Below are 23,616 nucleotides of genomic sequence, written 5' to 3' on the forward strand. Positions count from 1 at the left end.
TGATGAGGGTGGTGGGAGGAGGTGTTACAGGTACGATGAGGGTGGTGGGAGGAGGTGTTACAGGTAGGATGAGGGTGGTGGGAGAAGGTGTTACAGGTACGATGAGGGTGGTGTGAGGAGGTGTTACAGGTACGATGAGGTTGGCGGGAGGAGGTTTTACAGATACGATGAGGGGGGTGGGAGGAGGTGTTACAGGTACGATGAGGGGGGCGGGAGGGGGTATTACAGGTAGGATGAGGGTGGTGGGAGGAGGTGTTACAGGTAAGATGAGGATGGTGGGAGGAGTTGTTACAGGTAGGATGAGGGTGGCGGGAGGAGGTGTCACAGGTACGATGAGGGGGGCGGGAGGGGGTGTTACAGGTAGGATGAGGGTGGTGGGAGGAGGTGTTACAGGTAAGATGAGGATGGTGGGAGGAGGTGTTACAGGTAGGATGAGGGTGGTGGGAGGAGGTGTTACAGGTAAGATGAGGATGGTGGGAGGGGGTGTTACAGGTAGGATGAGGGTGGTGGGAGGAGGTGTTACAGGTACGATGAGGTTGGCGGGAGGAGGTTTTACAGGTACGATGAGGGGGGTGGGAGGAGGTGTTACAGGTACGATGAGGGGGGCGGGAGGGGGTATTACAGGTAGGATGAGGGTGGTGGGAGGAGGTGTTACAGGTACGATGAGGGTGGTGGGAGGAGGTGTTACAGGTAGGATGAGGGTGGTGGGAGGAGGTGTTACAGGTAAGATGAGGATGGTGGGAGGAGTTGTTACAGGTAGGATGAGGGTGGCGGGAGGAGGTGTCACAGGTACGATGAGGGGGGCGGGAGGGGGTGTTACAGGTAGGATGAGGGTGGTGGGAGGAGGTGTTACAGGTACGATGAGGGTGGTGGGAGGAGGTGTTACAGGTAGGATGAGGGTGGTGGGAGGAGGTGTTACAGGTAAGATGAGGATGGTGGGAGGAGGTGTTACAGGTAGGATGAGGGTGGTGGGAGGAGGTGTTACAGGTAAGATGAGGATGGTGGGAGGAGTTGTTACAGGTAGGATGAGGGTGGCGGGAGGAGGTGTCACAGGTACGATGAGGGTGGCGGGAGGAGGTGTTGCGGGTACGGTGAGGGTGGCGAGAGGAGGTGTTACAGGTAAGATGAGGGTGGTGGGAGGAGGTGTTACAGGTAGGATGAGGGTGGCGGGAGGAGGTGTTACGGGTACGATGAGGGGGGTGGGAGGAGGTGTCACAGGTACGATGAGGGGGGCGGGAGGAGGTGTCACAGGTAAGATGAGGGTGGCGGGAGGAGGTGTTACGGGTACGATGAGGGGGGTGGGAGGAGGTGTTACAGGTACGATGAGGGTGGTGGGAGGAGGTGTTACAGGTACGATGAGGGTGGCGAGAGGAGGTGTTACAGGTAAGATGAGGATGGTGGCAGGAGGTGTTACAGGTAGGATGAGGGGTGCGGGAGGAGGTGTTACGGGTACGATGAGGGGGGTGGGAGGAGGTGGTACAGGTAGGATGAGGGTGGCGGGAGGAGGTGTTACAGGTAGGATGAGGGTGGTGGGAGGAGGTGTTACAGGTGGGATGAGGGTGGCGGGAGGAGGTGTTACGGGTACGATGAGGGGGGGTGGGAGGAGGTGTTACAGGTACGATGAGGGGGGTGGGAGGAGGTGTTACAGGTACGATGAGGGTGGCGGGAGGAGGTGTTACAGGTAGGATGAGGGTGGTGGGAGGAGGTGTTACAGGTACGATGAGGGGGGTGGGAGGAGGTGTTACAGGTACGATGAGGGTGGCGGGAGGAGGTGTTACAGGTACTATGAGGGGGGTGGGAGGAGGTGTTACAGGTACGATGAGGGTGGTGGGAGGAGGTGTTACAGGTACGATGAGGGGGGCGGGATGATAAGTGTGAGCTCACACCCTGTAAGTGAGGGGGGTAGTGTATCAGAAGGTTCTCCCTACGCTGTGTGTCCTGTAGATTACATGTGCCTAGTGTTTCCAGGCGGTAACCTATTCCCCTCTGCTAGGTGACTGAGCCGTACCGATTAGTGGCTCTGGCGATGTCTCTCTGGTCCCGGCTGGCTGTACCCCTGATCTTCCTGGTCTTCTGGCTGGTGTTATTCATCCTTCACCTACACAACACCTTGTCTGCTAAGGCGGGAATGCTGGGGCTCCAGGGGTCAGTCTTCATCTTTCTGAGCAGGTAAGGCTATTCTCTGCCTGTAGTGATTGTACTGGCTCCTCTTTATTTAGGAGACTCCAGAAGAGTGGTCAGTTTATTCCTAGCTATCCTTATCTCCATGTAATGTTTCTCTGAAGGGCACTAAATATGACTGCCATATGCCCACATTTCTCGCCATGTCATGGTGGTAGAGGGTGAGGATGTCACAGTGCACAGAGCAGACACAGGACACATTGGCCGGGATATAACGAAGTCCGAGTTCTGCGGTCGCGCAGGATGCCTGCCGAACTCGGACCTTTAAGGTCAATCATGTACAAGGCTAAACCATGCCAAACATGATTGACCATTTAAAAAAATCGTCCAAGTTCGGCTGGAATCCCGCACAGCTGCCAAACTCTGACTTCATTACATCCGCCGATTGTCTGGCAGCGAGATACAGGGAGTCTGCTGCCCAGACATAGGAACACATCGCTCTCACCATGTCCATGTGACGGCAGAGAAGGGGAAAGATACAAAGGACGTCACATAGTGTACACACGTCACATTACCTGACTGCCAGTGTGTCTGTGTGACATTCTACAGTGGTGCTGCGTGTCTCTGTGTATATATCATTGTGTCTGTGTATATTACTCAGTGGTACTGAGTGCTGCGTGTCTATATATATCATTGTGTCTCTGGGTATATTATTATACAGTGTTGCTGAGTGCTGCGTGTCTGTATGTATGTATCATTGTGTCTCTGTGTATATTATTATACAGTGTTGCTGAGTGCTGCGTGTCTGTATGTATGTATCATTGTGTCTCTGTGTATATTATTATACGGTGTTGCTGAGTGCTGCGTGTCTGTATGTATGTATCATTGTGTCTCTGTGTATATTATTATACAGTGTTGCTGAGTGCTGCGTGTCTGTATGTATGTATCATTGTGTCTCTGTGTATATTATTATACAGTGTTGCTGAGTGCTGCGTGTCTGTATGTATGTATCATTGTGTGTCTGTGTATATTATTATACGGTGTTGCTGAGTGCTGCGTGTCTGTATGTATGTATCATTGTGTCTCTGTGTATATTATTATACGGTGTTGCTGAGTGCTGCGTGTCTGTATGTATGTATCATTGTGTCTCTGTGTATATTATTATACGGTGTTGCTGAGTGCTGCGTGTCTGTATGTATGTATCATTGTGTCTCTGTGTATATTATTATATAGTGTTGCTGAGTGCTGCGTGTCTGTATGTATGTATCATTGTGTCTCTGTGTATATTATTATATAGTGTTGCTGAGTGCTGCGTGTCTGTATGTATGTATCATTGTGTCTCTGTGTATATTATTATACAGTGTTGGTGAGTGCTGTATCTCTGTGTATATTATTATACAGTGTTGCTGAGTGCTGCGTGTCTGTATGTATGTATCATTGTGTGTCTGTGTATATTATTATACGGTGTTGCTGAGTGCTGCGTGTCTGTATGTATGTATCATTGTGTCTCTGTGTATATTATTATACGGTGTTGCTGAGTGCTGCGTGTCTGTATGTATGTATCATTGTGTCTCTGTGTATATTATTATACGGTGTTGCTGAGTGCTGCGTGTCTGTATGTATGTATCATTGTGTCTCTGTGTATATTATTATACGGTGTTGCTGAGTGCTGCGTGTCTGTATGTATGTATCATTGTGTCTCTGTGTATATTATTATACGGTGTTGCTGAGTGCTGCGTGTCTGTATGTATGTATCATTGTGTCTCTGTGTATATTATTATACGGTGTTGCTGAGTGCTGCGTGTCTGTATGTATGTATCATTGTGTCTCTGTGTATATTATTATATAGTGTTGCTGAGTGCTGCGTGTCTGTATGTATGTATCATTGTGTCTCTGTGTATATTATTATATAGTGTTGCTGAGTGCTGCGTGTCTGTATGTATGTATCATTGTGTCTCTGTGTATATTATTATACAGTGTTGGTGAGTGCTGTATCTCTGTGTATATTATACAGTGTTGGTGAGTGCTGTAGCTCTCTGTGTATATTATGCAGTGTTGCTGGGTGCTGTGTCTCTGTATATTATTATACGGTGTTGGTGAGTGCTGTAGCTCTCTGTATATTATGCAGTGTTGCTGGGAGCTGTGTCTCTGTATATTATTATACAGTGTTGCGGAGCACTGCGTGTGTCTCTGTATATTGTTATCTGGTGTTGCTGAGTGATGTGGGACTCTGTGTGTATTATTATGTAGTTTTGCTGAGTGCTGCGTGTCTGTATGTATGTATCATTGTGTCTCTGTGTATATTATTATACGGTGCTGCGTGTCTGTATGTATGTATCATTGTGTCTCTGTGTATATTATTATACGGTGTTGCTGAGTGCTGCGTGTCTGTATGTATGTATCATTGTGTCTCTGTGTATATTATTATACAGTGTTGCTGAGTGCTGCGTGTCTGTATGTATGTATCATTGTGTCTCTGTGTATATTATTATACAGTGTTGCTGAGTGCTGCGTGTCTGTATGTATGTATCATTGTGTCTCTGTGTGTATTATTATGTAGTTTTGCTGAGTGCTGCGTGTCTGTATGTATGTATCATTGTGTCTCTGTGTATATTATTATACGGTGTTGCTGAGTGCTGCGTGTCTGTATGTATGTATCATTGTGTCTCTGTGTATATTATTATACGGTGTTGCGGAGTGCTGCGTGTCTGTATGTATGTATCATTGTGTCTCTGTGTATATTATTATACGGTGTTGCTGAGTGCTGCGTGTCTGTATGTATGTATGTATCATTGTGTCTCTGTGTATATTATTATACGGTGTTGCTGAGTGCTGCGTGTCTGTATGTATGTATCATTGTGTCTCTGTGTATTATTATGTAGTTTTGCTGAGTGCTGCGTGTCTGTATGTATGTATCATTGTGTCTCTGTATATTATTATACGGTGTTGCTGAGTGCTGCGTGTCTGTATGTATGTATCATTGTGTCTCTGTGTATATTATTATACGGTGTTGCTGAGTGCTGCGTGTCTGTATGTATGTATCATTGTGTCTCTGTGTATATTATTATACAGTGTTGCTGAGTGCTGCGTGTCTGTATGTATGTATCATTGTGTCTCTGTGTGTATTATTATGTAGTTTTGCTGAGTGCTGCGTGTCTGTATGTATGTATCATTGTGTCTCTGTGTATATTATTATACGGTGTTGCTGAGTGCTGCGTGTCTGTATGTATGTATCATTGTGTCTCTGTGTATATTATTATACAGTGTTGCTGAGTGCTGCGTGTCTGTATGTATGTATCATTGTGTCTCTGTGTGTATTATTATGTAGTTTTGCTGAGTGCTGCGTGTCTGTATGTATGTATCATTGTGTCTCTGTGTATATTATTATACGGTGTTGCTGAGTGCTGCGTGTCTGTATGTATGTATCATTGTGTCTCTGTGTATATTATTATACGGTGTTGCTGAGTGCTGCGTGTCTGTATGTATGTATCATTGTGTCTCTGTGTATATTATTATACGGTGTTGCTGAGTGCTGCGTGTCTGTATGTATGTATCATTGTGTCTCTGTGTATATTATTATACGGTGTTGCTGAGTGCTGCGTGTCTGTATGTATGTATCATTGTGTCTCTGTGTATATTATTATACGGTGTTGCTGAGTGCTGCGTGTCTGTATGTATGTATCATTGTGTCTCTGTGTATATTATTATACGGTGTTGCTGAGTGCTGCGTGTCTGTATGTATGTATCATTGTGTCTCTGTGTATATTATTATACGGTGTTGCTGAGTGCTGCGTGTCTGTATGTATGTATCATTGTGTCTCTGTATATTATTATACGGTGCTGCGTGTCTGTATGTATGTATCATTGTGTCTCTGTGTATATTATTATACGGTGTTGCTGAGTGCTGCGTGTCTGTATGTATGTATCATTGTGTCTCTGTGTATATTATTATACGGTGTTGCTGAGTGCTGCGTGTCTGTATGTATGTATCATTGTGTCTCTGTGTATATTATTATACGGTGTTGCTGAGTGCTGCGTGTCTATATGTATGTATCATTGTGTCTCTGTGTATATTATTATACGGTGTTGCTGAGTGCTGCGTGTCTGTATGTATGTATCATTGTGTCTCTGTGTATATTATTATACGGTGTTGCTGAGTGCTGCGTGTCTGTATGTATGTATCATTGTGTCTCTGTGTATATTATTATACGGTGTTGCTGAGTGCTGCGTGTCTGTATGTATGTATCATTGTGTCTCTGTGTATATTATTATACGGTGTTGCTGAGTGCTGCGTGTCTGTATGTATGTATCATTGTGTCTCTGTGTATATTATTATACGGTGTTGCTGAGTGCTGCGTGTCTGTATGTATGTATCATTGTGTCTCTGTGTATATTATACGGTGTTGCTGAGTGCTGCGTGTCTGTATGTATGTATCATTGTGTCTCTGTGTATATTATTATACAGTGTTGCTGAGTGCTGCGTGTCTGTATGTATGTATGTATCATTGTGTCTCTGTGTATATTATTATACGGTGTTGCTGAGTGCTGCGTGTCTGTATGTATGTATCATTGTGTCTCTGTGTATATTATTATACAGTGTTGCTGAGTGCTGCGTGTCTGTATGTATGTATCATTGTGTCTCTGTGTATATTATTATACGGTGTTGCTGAGTGCTGCGTGTCTGTATGTATGTATGTATCATTGTGTCTCTGTGTATATTATTATACGGTGTTGCTGAGTGCTGCGTGTCTGTATGTATGTATCATTGTGTCTCTGTGTATATTATTATACGGTGTTGCTGAGTGCTGCGTGTCTGTATGTATGTATCATTGTGTCTCTGTGTATATTATTATACGGTGTTGCTGAGTGCTGCGTGTCTGTATGTATGTATCATTGTGTCTCTGTGTATATTATTATACGGTGTTGCTGAGTGCTGCGTGTCTGTATGTATGTATCATTGTGTCTCTGTGTATATTATACGGTGTTGCTGAGTGCTGCGTGTCTGTATGTATGTATCATTGTGTCTCTGTGTATATTATTATACAGTGTTGCTGAGTGCTGCGTGTCTGTATGTATGTATGTATCATTGTGTCTCTGTGTATATTATTATACGGTGTTGCTGAGTGCTGCGTGTCTGTATGTATGTATCATTGTGTCTCTGTGTATATTATTATACAGTGTTGCTGAGTGCTGCGTGTCTGTATGTATGTATCATTGTGTCTCTGTGTATATTATTATACGGTGTTGCTGAGTGCTGCGTGTCTGTATGTATGTATCATTGTGTCTCTGTGTATATTATTATACGGTGTTGCTGAGTGCTGCGTGTCTGTATGTATGTATCATTGTGTCTCTGTGTATATTATTATACGGTGTTGCTGAGTGCTGCGTGTCTGTATGTATGTATCATTGTGTCTCTGTGTATATTATTATACGGTGTTGCTGAGTGCTGCGTGTCTGTATGTATGTATCATTGTGTCTCTGTGTATATTATTATACGGTGTTGCTGAGTGCTGCGTGTCTGTATGTATGTATCATTGTGTCTCTGTGTATATTATTATACGGTGTTGCTGAGTGCTGCGTGTCTGTATGTATGTATCATTGTGTCTCTGTGTATATTATTATACGGTGTTGCTGAGTGCTGCGTGTCTCTATGTATGTATCATTGTGTCTCTGTGTATATTATTATACGGTGTTGCTGAGTGCTGCGTGTCTGTATGTATGTATCATTGTGTCTCTGTGTATATTATTATACGGTGTTGCTGAGTGCTGCGTGTCTGTATGTATGTATCATTGTGTCTCTGTGTATATTATTATACGGTGTTGCTGAGTGCTGCGTGTCTGTATGTATGTATGTATCATTGTGTCTCTGTGTATATTATTATACGGTGTTGCTGAGTGCTGCGTGTCTGTATGTATGTATCATTGTGTCTCTGTGTATATTATTATACGGTGTTGCTGAGTGCTGCGTGTCTCTATGTATGTATCATTGTGTCTCTGTGTATATTATTATACGGTGTTGCTGAGTGCTGCGTGTCTGTATGTATGTATCATTGTGTCTCTGTGTATATTATTATACGGTGTTGCTGAGTGCTGCGTGTCTGTATGTATGTATCATTGTGTCTCTGTGTATATTATTATACGGTGTTGCTGAGTGCTGCGTGTCTGTATGTATGTATCATTGTGTCTCTGGGTATATTATTATACGGTGTTGCTGAGTGCTGCGTGTCTGTATGTATGTATAATTGTGTCTCTGTGTATATTATTATACAGTGTTGCTGAGTGCTGCGTGTCTGTATGTATGTATCATTGTGTCTCTGTGTATATTATTATACAGTGTTGCTGAGTGCTGCGTGTCTGTATGTATGTATCATTGTGTCTCTGTGTATATTATTATACGGTGTTGCTGAGTGCTGCGTGTCTGTATGTATGTATCATTGTGTCTGTGTATATTATTATACAGTGTTGCTGAGTGCTGCGTGTCTGTATGTATGTATCATTGTGTCTCTGTGTATATTATTATACGGTGTTGCTGAGTGCTGCGTGTCTGTATGTATGTATCATTGTGTCTCTGTGTATATTATGCAGTGTTGCTGAGTGCTGCGTCTCTGTGTATATTATTATACAGTGTTGCTGAGTGCTGCATCTCTGTGTATATTATACAGTGTTGCTGAGTGATGTATCTCTGTGTATATTATTATACAGTGTTGCTGAGTGATGTGTCTCTGTGTATATTATACAGTGTTGCTGAGTGATGTATCTCTGTGTATATTATTATACAGTGTTGCTGAGTGATGTATCTCTCTGTGTATATTATTATACAGTGTTGCTGAGTGATGTGTCTCTGTGTATATTATACAGTGTTGCTGAGTGATGTATCTCTGTGTATATTATTATACAGTGTTGCTGAGTGATGTATCTCTGTGTATATTATACAGTGTTGCTGAGTGATGTATCTCTGTGTATATTATTATACAGTGTTGCTGAGTGATGTATCTCTGTGTATATTATGCAGTGTTGCTGAGTGATGTGTCTCTGTGTATATTATACAGTGTTGCTGAGTGATGTATCTCTGTGTATATTATTATACAGTGTTGCTGAGTGCTGCATCTCTGTGTATATTATTAGACAATGTTGCTGAGTGCTGCGTGTCTGTGTGTATATTATTATACGGTGCTGCGTGTCTGTGTATATTATTATTATTATTATTATTATACAGTGTTGCTGAGTGATGTATCTCTGTGTATATTATTATACAGTGTTGCTGAGTGATGTGTCTCTGTGTATATTATGCAGTGTTGCTGAGTGCTGCGTCTCTGTATATTATTATACAGTGTTGCTGAGTGCTGCATCTCTGTGTATATTATTAGACAATGTTGCTGAGTGCTGCGTGTCTGTGTGTATATTATTATACGGTGCTGCGTGTCTGTGTATATTATTATTATTATACAGTGTTGCTGAGTGCTGTGTGTCTCTGTGTATATTATTATTATACGGTGTTGCTGAGTGCTGCGTGTCTGTATGTATGTATCATTGTGTCTCTGTGTATATTATTATACGGTGTTGCTGAGTGCTGCGTGTCTGTATGTATGTATCATTGTGTCTCTGTGTATATTATTATACGGTGTTGCTGAGTGCTGCGTGTCTGTATGTATGTATCATTGTGTCTCTGTGTATATTATTATACGGTGTTGCTGAGTGCTGCGTGTCTGTATGTATGTATCATTGTGTCTCTGTGTATATTATTATACGGTGTTGCTGAGTGCTGCGTGTCTGTATGTATGTATCATTGTGTCTCTGTGTATATTATTATACGGTGTTGCTGAGTGCTGCGTGTCTGTATGTATGTATCATTGTGTCTCTGTGTATATTATTATACGGTGTTGCTGAGTGCTGCGTGTCTGTATGTATGTATCATTGTGTCTCTGTGTATATTATACGGTGTTGCTGAGTGCTGCGTGTCTGTATGTATGTATCATTGTGTCTCTGTGTATATTATTATACAGTGTTGCTGAGTGCTGCGTGTCTGTATGTATCATTGTGTCTCTGTGTATATTATTATACGGTGTTGCTGAGTGCTGCGTGTCTGTATGTATGTATCATTGTGTCTCTGTGTATATTATTATACGGTGTTGCTGAGTGCTGCGTGTCTGTATGTATGTATCATTGTGTCTCTGTGTATATTATTATACAGTGTTGCTGAGTGCTGCGTGTCTGTATGTATGTATCATTGTGTCTCTGTGTATATTATTATACGGTGTTGCTGAGTGCTGCGTGTCTGTATGTATGTATCATTGTGTCTCTGTGTATATTATTATACGGTGTTGCTGAGTGCTGCGTGTCTGTATGTATGTATCATTGTGTCTCTGTGTATATTATTATACGGTGTTGCTGAGTGCTGCGTGTCTGTATGTATGTATCATTGTGTCTCTGTGTATATTATTATACGGTGTTGCTGAGTGCTGCGTGTCTGTATGTATGTATCATTGTGTCTCTGTGTATATTATTATACGGTGTTGCTGAGTGCTGCGTGTCTGTATGTATGTATCATTGTGTCTCTGTGTATATTATTATACGGTGTTGCTGAGTGCTGCGTGTCTGTATGTATGTATCATTGTGTCTCTGTGTATATTATTATACGGTGTTGCTGAGTGCTGCGTGTCTCTATGTATGTATCATTGTGTCTCTGTATATTATTATACGGTGTTGCTGAGTGCTGCGTGTCTCTATGTATGTATCATTGTGTCTCTGTGTATATTATTATACGGTGTTGCTGAGTGCTGCGTGTCTGTATGTATGTATCATTGTGTCTCTGTGTATATTATTATACGGTGTTGCTGAGTGCTGCGTGTCTGTATGTATGTATCATTGTGTCTCTGTGTATATTATTATACAGTGTTGCTGAGTGCTGCGTGTCTGTATGTATGTATCATTGTGTCTGTGTATATTATTATACAGTGTTGCTGAGTGCTGCGTGTCTGTATGTATGTATCATTGTGTCTCTGTGTATATTATTATACGGTGTTGCTGAGTGCTGCGTGTCTGTATGTATGTATCATTGTGTCTCTGTGTATATTATGCAGTGTTGCTGAGTGCTGCGTCTCTGTGTATATTATTATACAGTGTTGCTGAGTGCTGCATCTCTGTGTATATTATACAGTGTTGCTGAGTGATGTATCTCTGTGTATATTATTATACAGTGTTGCTGAGTGATGTGTCTCTGTGTATATTATACAGTGTTGCTGAGTGATGTATCTCTGTGTATATTATTATACAGTGTTGCTGAGTGATGTATCTCTCTGTGTATATTATTATACAGTGTTGCTGAGTGATGTGTCTCTGTGTATATTATACAGTGTTGCTGAGTGATGTATCTCTGTGTATATTATTATACAGTGTTGCTGAGTGATGTATCTCTGTGTATATTATACAGTGTTGCTGAGTGATGTATCTCTGTGTATATTATTATACAGTGTTGCTGAGTGATGTATCTCTGTGTATATTATGCAGTGTTGCTGAGTGATGTGTCTCTGTGTATATTATACAGTGTTGCTGAGTGATGTATCTCTGTGTATATTATTATACAGTGTTGCTGAGTGCTGCATCTCTGTGTATATTATTAGACAATGTTGCTGAGTGCTGCGTGTCTGTGTGTATATTATTATACGGTGCTGCGTGTCTGTGTATATTATTATTATTATTATACAGTGTTGCTGAGTGATGTATCTCTGTGTATATTATTATACAGTGTTGCTGAGTGATGTGTCTCTGTGTATATTATACAGTGTTGCTGAGTGATGTATCTCTGTGTATATTATTATACAGTGTTGCTGAGTGATGTGTCTCTGTATATTATTATACAGTGTTGCTGAGTGATGTATCTCTGTGTATATTATTATACAGTGTTGCTGAGTGCTGCGTGTCTGTATGTATGTATCATTGTGTCTCTGTGTATATTATTATACGGTGTTGCTGAGTGCTGCGTGTCTGTATGTATGTATCATTGTGTCTCTGTGTATATTATGCAGTGTTGCTGAGTGCTGCGTCTCTGTGTATATTATTATACAGTGTTGCTGAGTGCTGCATCTCTGTGTATATTATACAGTGTTGCTGAGTGATGTATCTCTGTGTATATTATTATACAGTGTTGCTGAGTGATGTGTCTCTGTGTATATTATACAGTGTTGCTGAGTGATGTATCTCTGTGTATATTATTATACAGTGTTGCTGAGTGATGTATCTCTCTGTGTATATTATTATACAGTGTTGCTGAGTGATGTGTCTCTGTGTATATTATACAGTGTTGCTGAGTGATGTATCTCTGTGTATATTATTATACAGTGTTGCTGAGTGATGTATCTCTGTGTATATTATACAGTGTTGCTGAGTGATGTATCTCTGTGTATATTATTATACAGTGTTGCTGAGTGATGTATCTCTGTGTATATTATGCAGTGTTGCTGAGTGATGTGTCTCTGTGTATATTATACAGTGTTGCTGAGTGATGTATCTCTGTGTATATTATTATACAGTGTTGCTGAGTGCTGCATCTCTGTGTATATTATTAGACAATGTTGCTGAGTGCTGCGTGTCTGTGTGTATATTATTATACGGTGCTGCGTGTCTGTGTATATTATTATTATTATTATACAGTGTTGCTGAGTGATGTGTCTCTGTGTATATTATACAGTGTTGCTGAGTGATGTATCTCTGTGTATATTATTATACAGTGTTGCTGAGTGATGTATCTCTGTGTATATTATTATACAGTGTTGCTGAGTGATGTATCTCTGTGTATATTATGCAGTGTTGCTGAGTGATGTGTCTCTGTGTATATTATACAGTGTTGCTGAGTGATGTATCTCTGTGTATATTATTATACAGTGTTGCTGAGTGATGTATCTCTCTGTGTATATTATTATACAGTGTTGCTGAGTGATGTATCTCTGTGTATATTATTAGACAATGTTGCTGAGTGCTGCGTGTCTGTGTGTATATTATTATATGGTGCTGCGTGTCTGTGTATATTATTATTATTATACGGTGTTGCTGAGTGCTGCATGTCTCTATAATATTATTATTATTATTTCTCTGACGTCCTAAGTGGATGCTGGGACTCCGTAAGGACCATGGGGAATAGCGGCTCCGCAGGAGACTGGGCACAACTAAAGAAAGCTTTTGGACTACCTGGTGTGCACTGGCTCCTCCCACTATGACCCTCCTCCAGACCTCAGTTAGAATCTTGTGCCCGGCTGAGCTGGATGCACACTAGGGGCTCTCCTGAGCTCCTAGAAAAGAAAGTATATTTTAGTTTTTTTATTTTCAGTGAGATCTGCTGGCAACAGGCTCACTGCAGCGAGGGACTAAGGGGAGAAGAAGCGATCCTACCTGACTGGAGATAGTTTGGGCTTCTTAGGCTACTGTTCGCCATTGCTCCTCATGCACACCTCACACTCCGGTCACCGAGGGGTGCAGGGCGCTGGGGAGGGGGGGGGGGGCGCCCTGAGCAGCAATATTAAACACCTTGGCTGGCAAATCTACACAATATATAGTCATATAGGCTATATATGAGTAAAATACCCCTGCCAGAGATCCATAAAAAAGCGGGAGAAAGTCAGCCGAAAAAGGGGCGGGGCTATCTCCCATAGCACACTGGCGCCATTTTTTCTTCACAGTGCAGCTGGAAGACAGCTCCCCAGGCTCTCCCCTGTAGTTTTCAGGCTCAAAGGGTTAAAAAGAGAGGGGGGGCACTAAATTTAGGCGCAATATGTGTATACAAGCAGCTATTGGGGAAAAAATGACTCAGTTATAGTGTTTATCCCTGCATTATATAGCGCTCTGGTGTGTGCTGGCATACTCTCTCTCTGTCTCCCCAAAGGACTTTGTGGGGTCCTGTCCTCAGTCAGAGCATTCCCTGTGTGTGTGCGGTGTGTCGGTACGGCTGTGTCGACATGTTTGAGGAGGAAGTTTATGTGGAGGCGGAGCAGATGCCGATAAATGTGATGTCGCCCCCTGGGGGGCCGACACCAGAGTGGATGGATAGGTGGAAGGTATTAACCGACAGTGTCAACTCCTTACATAAAAGGCTGGATGACGTAACAGCTATGGGACAGCCGGCTTCTCAGCCCGCGCCTGCCCAGGCGTCTCAAAGGCCATCAGGGGCTCAAAAACGGGCGCTACCTCAGATGGCAGACACAGATGTCGACACGGAGTATGACTCCAGTGTCAACGAGGTTGAGACATATACACAATCCACTAGGAACATCCGTTGCATGATCTCGGCAATGAAAAATGTGTACACATTTCTGACATTAACCCAGATACCACAAAAAAGGGGTTTTATGTTTGGGGAGAAAAAGCAGACCGTGTTTTGTTCCCCCATCAGATGAGTGAATGAAGTGTGTGAAGAAGCGTGGGTTCCCCCGATAAGAAACTGGTAATTTCTAAAAAGTTACTGATGGCGTACCCTTTCCCGCCAGAGGATAGGTCACGTTGGGAGAATATCCCCTAGGGTGGATAAGGCGCTCACACGTTTGTCAAAAAAGGTGGCACTGCCGTCTTAGAGTACGGCCACTTTGACGGAGCCTGCTGATAAAAGCAGGAGGCTATCCTGAAGTCTGTATATACACACTCAGGTACTATACTGAGACCTGAAATTGCCTCAGCATGAATAGGGCTGCTGCAGCGTGGTCTATTACCCTGTCAGGACAGGGATACTATTTGCTAACCATAGTGCATATTAAAGACGTCGTCTTATATATGAGGGATGCACAGAGGGATATTTGCCGGCTGGCATCCAGAATTAATGCAATGTCCATTCTGCCAGGAGGGTATTAGGGACCCGGCAGTGGACAGGCGATGCTGACTTTAGAAGGCACATGAAGATTCTGCCTTATAAGGGTGAGGAATTGTTTGGGGATGGTCTCTGGGACCTCGTATCCACAGCAACTGCTGGGAAGGAAAAAATTTACCTCAAGTTTCCTCACAGCCTAAGAAAGCACCGTATTATAAGGTACAGTCCTTTCGGCTTCAGAAAAGCAAGCGGGTCAAAGGCGCTTCCTTTCTGCACAGAGACAAGGGAAGAGGGAAAAAGCTGCACCAGACAGCCAGTTCCCAGGATCAAAAATCTTCCCCCGCTTCCTCTGAGTCCACCGCATGACGCGGGGGCTCCACAGGTGGAGCCTGGTGCGGTAGGGGCGCGTCTCGGGAACTTCAGCGACCAGTGGGCTCGCTCACAGGTGGATCCCTGGGTTCTGCAAGTAGTATCACAGGGATACAAGCTGGAGTTCGAGGCGACTCCCCCTCGCCGTTACCTCAAATCAGCCTTGCCTGCTGCCCTCGAGGAGAGGTAGTACTGGCGGCAATTCACAAGCTGTACTTCCAGCAGGTGAAAATCAAGGTACCCCTCCTTCTACAAGGCCGGGGTTACTATTCCACAATGTTTGTGGTACCGAAACCAGACGGTTCGGTGAGACCCATTCTAAAATTGAACTCCTTGACGGTTCAAGTTCAAAATGGAATCGCTCAGGGCGGTTACTGCAAGCCTGGACGAAGGGGATTACATGGTATCACTGGACATCAAGGATGCTTACCTGCATGTCCCCATTTACCCTCCTCACCAGGAGTACCTCAAAATTGTGGTACAGGACTGTCATTACCAATTCCAGACGTTGCCGTTGGTCTGTCCCCGGCACCGAGGGTATTTACCAAGGTAATGGCCGAAATGATGATACTCCTTCGAAAAAAGGGAGTTATAATTTCTCTAATGTCCTAAGTGGATGCTGGGGACTCCGTAAGGACCATGGGGATTAGCGGCTCCGCAGGAGACTGGGCACAACTAAAGAAAGCTTTAGGACTACCTGGTGTGCACTGGCTTCTCCCACTAAGACCCTCCTCCAGACCTCAGTTAGATTCTTGTGCCCGGCTGAGCTGGATGCACACTAGGGGCTCTCCTGAGCTCCTAGAAAGAAAGTATATTTTAGGTTTTTTATTTTACAGTGAGATCTGCTGGCAACAGACTCACTGCAGCGAGGGACTAAGGGGAGAAGAAGCGAACCTACCTAACTGGTGGTAGCTTGGGCTTCTTTGGCTACTGGACACCATTAGCTCCAGAGGGATCGACCGCATGGAACCGGCCATTGATGTTCGGTCCCGGAGCCGCGCCGCCGGCCCCCTTACAGAGCCAGAAGCAAGAAGAGTCCGGAAAATCGGCGGCAGAAGACATCAGTCTTCACCAAGGTAGCGCACAGCACTGCAGCTGTGCGCCATTCCTCATACACACTTCACACTCCGGTCACTGAGGGTGCAGGGCGCTGGGGGGGGGCGCCCTGAGCAGCAATAAAAACACCTTGGCTGGCAAATATATCACAATATATAGCCCCAGAGGCTATATATGTGATAAATACCCCTGCCAGAATCCATAAAAAAGCGGGAGAAAAGTCCGCGAAAAAGGGGCAGAGCTATCTCCCTCAGCACACTGGCGCCATTTTCTCTTCACAGTGCAGCTGGAAGACAGCTCCCCAGGCTCTCCCCTGTAGTTTTCAGGCTCAAAGGGTTAAAAAGAGAGGGGGGGCACTAAATTTAGGCGCAATATGTGTATACAAGCAGCTATTGGGGAAAAAATCACTCAGTTATAGTGTTAATCCCTGCATTATATAGCGCTCTGGTGTGTGCTGGCATACTCTCTCTCTGTCTCCCCAAAGGACTTTGTGGGGTCCTGTCCTCAGTCAGAGCATTCCCTGTGTGTGTGCTGTGTGTCGGTACGGCTGTGTCGACATGTGGGATGAGGATGGTTACGTGGAGGTTGAGCAGAGGCCGATAAATGGGATGTCGCCCCCTGTGGGGCCGACACCAGGGTGGATGGATAGGTGGAAGGTATTAACCGACAGTATCAACTCCTTACATAGAAGGCTGGATGACGTAAAACAGTGGTGGGACAGCCGGCTTCTCAGCCCGCGCCTGCCCAGGCGTCTAAAAGGCCATCAGGGGCTCAAAAAAGCGCCCGTTACCTCAGATGGCAGACACAGATGTCGACACGGAGTCTGACTCCAGTGTCGACGAGGTTAAGACATATACACAATCCACTAGGAACATCCGTTACATGATCTCGGCAATGAAAAATGTGTTACGCATTTCTGACATGAACCCAAGTACCACATAAAAGGGGTTTTATTTTTGGGGAGAAAAAGCAGCCAGTGTTTTGTTCCCCCATCAGATGAATGAATGAATGAATGAATGAAGTGTGTAAAGTAGCGTGGGTTCCCCCGATAAGAAGTTCGAGGCGACTCCCCCTCGCCGTTACTTCACATCAGCCTTGCCTGCTGCCCTCGGAGAAAGGTAGTACTGGCGGCAATTCACAAGCTGTACTTCCAGCAGGTGAAATCAAGGTACCCCTCCTTCAACAAGGCCGGGGTTACTATTCCAAAATGTTGTGGTACCGAAACCAGACGGTTCGGTGAGACCCATTCTAAAATTGAATGCCTTGAACACTTATATGCGAAGGTTCAAGTTCAAAATGGAATCGCTCAGGGCGATTATTGCAAGCCTGGAGAATTTCATGGTATCACTGGACATCAAGGATGCTTACCTGCATGTCCCTATTTACCCTCTTCACCAGGAGTACCTCAAAATTGTGGTACAGGATTGTCATTACCAATTCCAGACGTTGCTGTTGTTCGGTCCCCGGCACAGAGGTATTTACCATGGTAATGGCCGAAATAATTATCCCATACTTGGACGATCTCCTTATAAAGGCGAGGTCCAGGGAGCAGTTGTTTGGCGGAGTAGCACTATCTCGGGAAGTGCTACAACAGCACGGCTGGATTCTGAATATTCCAAAGTCGCAGCTGGTTCCTACGACGCGTCTACTGTTCCTGGGTATGGTTCTGGACACAGAACAGGATAAAAAGGGTTTCTCCCGGAGGAGAAGTCCAAGGAGTTGGCGTCTCTAGACAGAGACCTCCTAATACGTATACAGATGTCGGTGCATCAATGCACGTGAGCCCTGGGAAGGATGGTAGCTTCTTACGAAGAAATTCCATTCGCCAGGTCCCATGCAAGGATTTTCCAGTGGGATCTGTTGGACAAGTGGTCCGGGTCGCATCTTCAGATGCATCGGCGGATAACCCTGTCTCCAAGGGCCAGGGTGTCGCTGTTGTGGTGGCTGCAGAGTGCTCATCTTCTAGGGGGCCGCAGATTCGGCATACAGGACTGGGTCCTGGTGACCACGGATGCCAGCCTTCAAGGCTGGGGGGCAGTCACACAGGGAAGAAACTTCCAAGGCTATGGAAAAGTCAGGAGACTTCCCTACACATAAATATTCTGGAACTAAGGGCCATTTACAATGCCCTAAGTCAGGCTAGACCCCTGCTTCAACACCGGCCGGTGCTGATCCAGTCAGACAATATCACGGCAGTCGCTCATGTAAACCGACAGGGCGGCACAAGAAGCAGGATGGTGATGGCAGAAGCCACAAGGATTCTCCGATGGGCGGAAAATCATGTGTTAGCACTGTCAGCAGTGTTCATTCCCGGAGTGGACAACTGAGAAGCAGACTTTCTCAGAAGACACGACCTCCACCCGGGAGAGTGGGAACTTCATCCAAGAGTTTTCCAAATGATTGTACACCGTTGGGAAAGGCCACAGGTGGACATGATGGCGTCCCGCCTCAACAAAAAGCTACAAAGATATTGCGCCAGGTCAAGGGACCCTCAGGCGATAGCTGTGGACGCTCTGGTAACACCGTGGGTGTACCAGTCGGTGTATGTGTTCCCTTCTCTGCCTCTCTTACCCAGGGTAATGAGAATAATAAGAAGGAGAGGAGTAAGAACTATACTCATTGTTCCGGGTTGGCCAAGAAGAGCTTGGTAACCAGAACTCCAAGAAATGATCTCAGAGGACCCATGGCCTCTGCCGCTCAGACAGGACCTGCTGCAGCAGGGGGCCTGTCTGTTCCAAGACGTACCGCGGCTGCGTTTGACGGCATGGCGGTTGAACGCCGGATCCTGAAGGAAAAGGGCATTCCGGAGGAAGTTATCCCCACGCTATTTAAAGCTAGGAAAGAAGTGAACGCAAACCATTATCACCGCATATGGTGGAAATATGTTGCGTGCTGTGAGGCCAGGAAGGCCCCAAAGGAGAAATGTCAGCTAGGTCGATTTCTGCACTTCCTACAGTCAGAGGTGACTATGGGCCTAAAATTGGGTTCCATGAAGGTCCAGATTTCGGCTCTATCGATTTTCTCCCAAAATAGAACTGGCTTTACTGCCTGAAGTTCGGACTTTTGTTAAGGGAGTGCTGCATAGTCAGCCCCCGTTTGTGCCTCCAGTGGCACCGTGGGATCTCAACGTAGTGTTGGATTTCCTGAAGTCGCATTGAGTTGAGCCACTTAAATCCGTGGAGCTACAATACCTCACGTGGAAAGTGGTCATGCTGTGGGCCTTGGCGTCGGCCAGGCGTGTATCAGAATTGGCGGTTTTGTCATGCAAAAGCCCTTATCTGTATTTTATATGGATAAGGCGGAATTGAGGACTCGTTCCCTATTCCTTCCTAAGGTGGTATCAGTTTTTCATGTGAACCAACCTATTGTGGTGCCTGCGGCTACTTGGGACTTGGAGGATTCCAAGTTTTCTGGACGTAGTCAGGGCCCTGAAAAATATATGTTTCCAGGACGGCTGGAGTCAGAAAGACTGACTCGCTATTTATCCTGTATGCACCCAACAAGCTGGGTGCTCCTGCTTCTAAGCAGACTATTGCTCGCTGGATCTGTAGCACGATTCAACTTGCACATTCTGCGGCTGGACTGCCGCACCCTAAATCTGTAAAAGCCCATTCCACGAGGAAAGTGGGCTCTTCTTGGGCGGCTGCCCGAGGGGTCTCGGCTTTACAAATTTGCCGAGCTGTTACTTGATCAGGGTCAAACACTCTTGCAAGAGTCTACAAGTTTGATACCCTGGCTGAGGAGGACCTAGAGTTTGCTCATTCGGTGCTGCAGAGTCATCCGCACTCTCCCGCCCATTTGGGAGCTTTGGTATAATCCCCATGGTCCTTACGGAGTCCCCAGCATCCACTTAGGACGTTAGAGAAAATAAGATTTTACTCACCGGTAAATCTATTTCTCGTAGTCCGTAGTGGATGCTGGGCGCCCATCCCAAGTGCGGATTGTCTGCAATACTTGTATATAGTTATTGCCTAACTAAAGGGTTATTGTTGAGCCATCTGTAGAGAGGCTCAGTTGTTATCATACTGTTAACTGGGTATTGTATCACAAGTTATACGGTGTGATTGGTGTGATTGGTGTGGCTGGTATGAGTCTTACCCGGGATTCAAAATCCTTCCAATTTGTGTCAGCTCTTCCGGGCACGGTATCCTAACTGAGGTCTGGAGGAGGGTCTTAGTGGGAGGAGCCAGTGCACACCAGGTAGTCCTAAAGCTTTCTTTAGTGGTGCCCAGTCTCCTGCGGAGCCGCTAATCCCCATGGTCCTTACGGAGTCCCCAGCATCCACTACGGACTACGAGAAATAGATTTACCGGTGAGTAAAATCTTATTTATCCCGTACTTGGACGATCTCCTTATAAAGGCGAGGTCCAGGGAGCAGTTGTTCGTCGGAGTAGCACTATCTCGGGAAGTGCTACAACAGCACGGCTGGATTCTGAATAGTCCAAAGTCGCAGCTGGTTCCTACGACGCGTCTACTGTTCCTGGGTATGGTTCTGGACACAGAACAGGAAAAAGGGTTTCTCCCGGAGGAGAAGGCCAAGGAGTTGTCATCTCTAGTCAGAGACCTCCTAATACAAATACAGGTGTCGGTGCATCAATGCACGCGAGTCCTGGGAGAGATGGTAGCTTCTTACGAAGAAATTCCATTCGGCAGGTTCCATGCAAGGATCTTCCAGTGGGATCTGTTGGACAAGTGGTCCGGGTCGCATCTTCAGATGCATCGGCTGATAACCCTGTCTCCAAGGGCCAGGGTGTCGCTGTTGTGGTGGCTGCAGATTGCTCATCTTCTAGAGGGCCGCAGATTCGGCATACAGGACTGAGTCCTGGTGACCACGGATGCCAGCCTTCGAGGCTGGGGGGCAGTCACACAGGGAAGAAACTTCCAGGGACTGTGGTCAAGTCACGAGACTTCCCTACACATAGATATTCTGGGACTAAGGGCCATTCACAATGCCCTAAGTCAGGCTAGACCCCTGCTTCAACACCAGCCGGTGCTGATCCAGTCAGACAACATCACGGCGGTCGCCCATGTAAACCAGCAGGGCGGCGCAAGAAGCAGGATGGTGATGGCAGAAGCCACAAGGATTTTCCGATGGGCGGAAAATCATGTGTTAGCACTGTCAGCAGTGTTCATTCCCGGAGTGGACAACTGGAAAGCAGACTTTCTCAGCAGGCACGACCTCCAACCGGGAGAGTGGGGACTTCATCCAGAAGTCTTCAAAATGATTGTACACCATTGGGAAAGGCCACAGGTGGACATGACGGCGTCCCGCCTCAACAAAAAGCTAAAAAGGTATTGCGCCAGGTCAAGGTACCCTCAGGCGATAGCTGTGGACGCTCTGGTAACACCGTGGGTGTACCAGTCGGTGTATGTGTTCCTTCCTTTGCCTCTCATACCCAAGGTACTGAGAATACTAAGAAGGAGAGGAGTAAGAACTATACTCGTGGTTCCGGATTGGCCAAGAAGGGCTTGGTACCCAGAACTTCAAGAAATGATCTCAGGGTATCTAGGGGCGTGGCCTGGCTGGCATCGAGGAAGGTCGGGTCTCTGCTGAGCTCCAGCCGGCAATACATTAAAATACACCCCTGAGCTGGATTTGGAGGCCCACCTGCAAGGGAATAGTCCCCTAAGCCTTGCCACATCACCCTGCACCCGGAGGAAGAGGCTGCGGAATCGGGGGGACCCTGCGTTGCCCCCTGCGGATTGCGGCCTACCTCCGCCCCAGAAGCCGGGGCCTCGATTTTGGAGCGGCGCCGGCGATCCGTGGGACCCGGTGCGGCGACCCTGCGGACTCCCTCCCCCACCTGAAAGGCACTCCCTAACACCAGAGGACTCACCCATCGGGCGCTGGCCCTCACGGGAGACCGGTGACCGGACGATCTGCGGGAGGTGAGGGCCGAGACGTGTGTGGCTGGCGGCCGGCGGCCATCTTGTGGTTGGCGCCGCCCGGCCTTTGGACTCTACCTAGCCGATCCCCGGCCTCTCCGGGCGCCTGCCCTTCAACCCCCGTCTCACACATCATTGCTGGCAAGATCTCTCCCCCCGCTGGCGGGGATCAACGACCGGGGGACCTCCGGAGGGCCTGTATCTCGCTGATAAGTGGCGGCCATCTTGGGACTGGCACAGCACTCATCTCACTCCCTGACTGGGGCTGGCTGTAACTAGGGCTCCCTCTTGTGGCGAATACTGGAATAGTCAGCTCACAGCCACTATACCTATATTTCTATAACCCTGCCTGTTCTCATATCTCCTGTTTGGCAGCCGGGAAGGAGTCATTATATTGGCCCTCATTCCGAGTTGTTCGCTCGGTATTTTTCATCGCATCGCAGTGAAAATCCGCTTAGTACGCATGCGCAATGTTCGCACTGCGACTGCGCCAAGTAACTTTACTATGAAGATAGTATTTTTACTCACGGCTTTTTCTTCGCTCCGGCGATCGTAATGTGATTGACAGGAAATGGGTGTTACTGGGCGGAAACACGGCGTTTCAGGGGCGTGTGGCTGAAAACGCTACCGTTTCCGGAAAAAACGCAGGAGTGGCCGGAGAAACGGTGGGAGTGCCTGGGCGAACGCTGGGTGTGTTTGTGACGTCAACCAGGAACGACAAGCACTGAACTGATCGCACAGGCAGAGTAAGTCTGAAGCTACTCTGAAACTGCTAAGTAGTTAGTAATCGCAATATTGCGAATACATCGGTCGCAATTTTAAGAAGCTAAGATTCACTCCCAGTAGGCGGCGGCTTAGCGTGTGTAACTCTGCTAAATTCGCCTTGCGACCGATCAACTCGGAATGAGGGCCATTATACCTTAAAACAACAGGTGTGATGCTTTAACGGCCCTGCCGCCATCTGCTGTGCCCGGAAGCTGCGGACTCGTCGCTGTGGATGCCTGGCTCCCGCTGCCTCACCCTGAGCCTTTTGACATATACGACACGCTGCTGTGACGTTCAGGAGTATCACACTGTGACACCTTTAACACGTTGTTTCTGGCAAATCCGATCCGCTACGTCCTGATATGCCTGCTATCTTCATAGCAATGTAACTTTCCAATACCCTCCCGACGCTGATGTGACCTTCATTAAACTGCTCACTGCGCCCTACATGGCTTCTACTCTACGTATCTATTTCTAGCGACTTCATATGGAGAAATTCCTGGTGTCCACCCCAATGTCCTCGACTGGTCCTATTTCAAGCACACGCGAGGACACATCCCACAGAAATTCCTCGGACTCCGACTGCTCCACCACCCGATCTCGGTCCCAAAGAAAACGTACTAACGCTA

At 46.1% G+C, this 23,616-nt stretch overlaps 1 protein-coding gene across 2 annotated transcripts in view; it reads left to right on the plus strand.

Moving 5' to 3' along the window:
- Positions 1–23,616, plus strand: part of LOC134931675 (RING finger protein 145-like) — a 156,174-nt gene that overhangs the window by 37,371 nt on the left and 95,187 nt on the right. For both annotated transcript variants that reach the window (XM_063925435.1, XM_063925434.1), the window contains exon 5: positions 1,994–2,169. In XM_063925435.1, the coding sequence (XP_063781505.1) occupies positions 1,994–2,169 (176 nt within the window). The remainder of the gene's footprint in view (positions 1–1,993; positions 2,170–23,616) is intronic.

The sequence above is a fragment of the Pseudophryne corroboree genome, chromosome 1, assembly GCF_028390025.1.
Source record: "Pseudophryne corroboree isolate aPseCor3 chromosome 1, aPseCor3.hap2, whole genome shotgun sequence".
Classification (NCBI taxonomy): Eukaryota; Metazoa; Chordata; class Amphibia; order Anura; family Myobatrachidae; genus Pseudophryne; species Pseudophryne corroboree.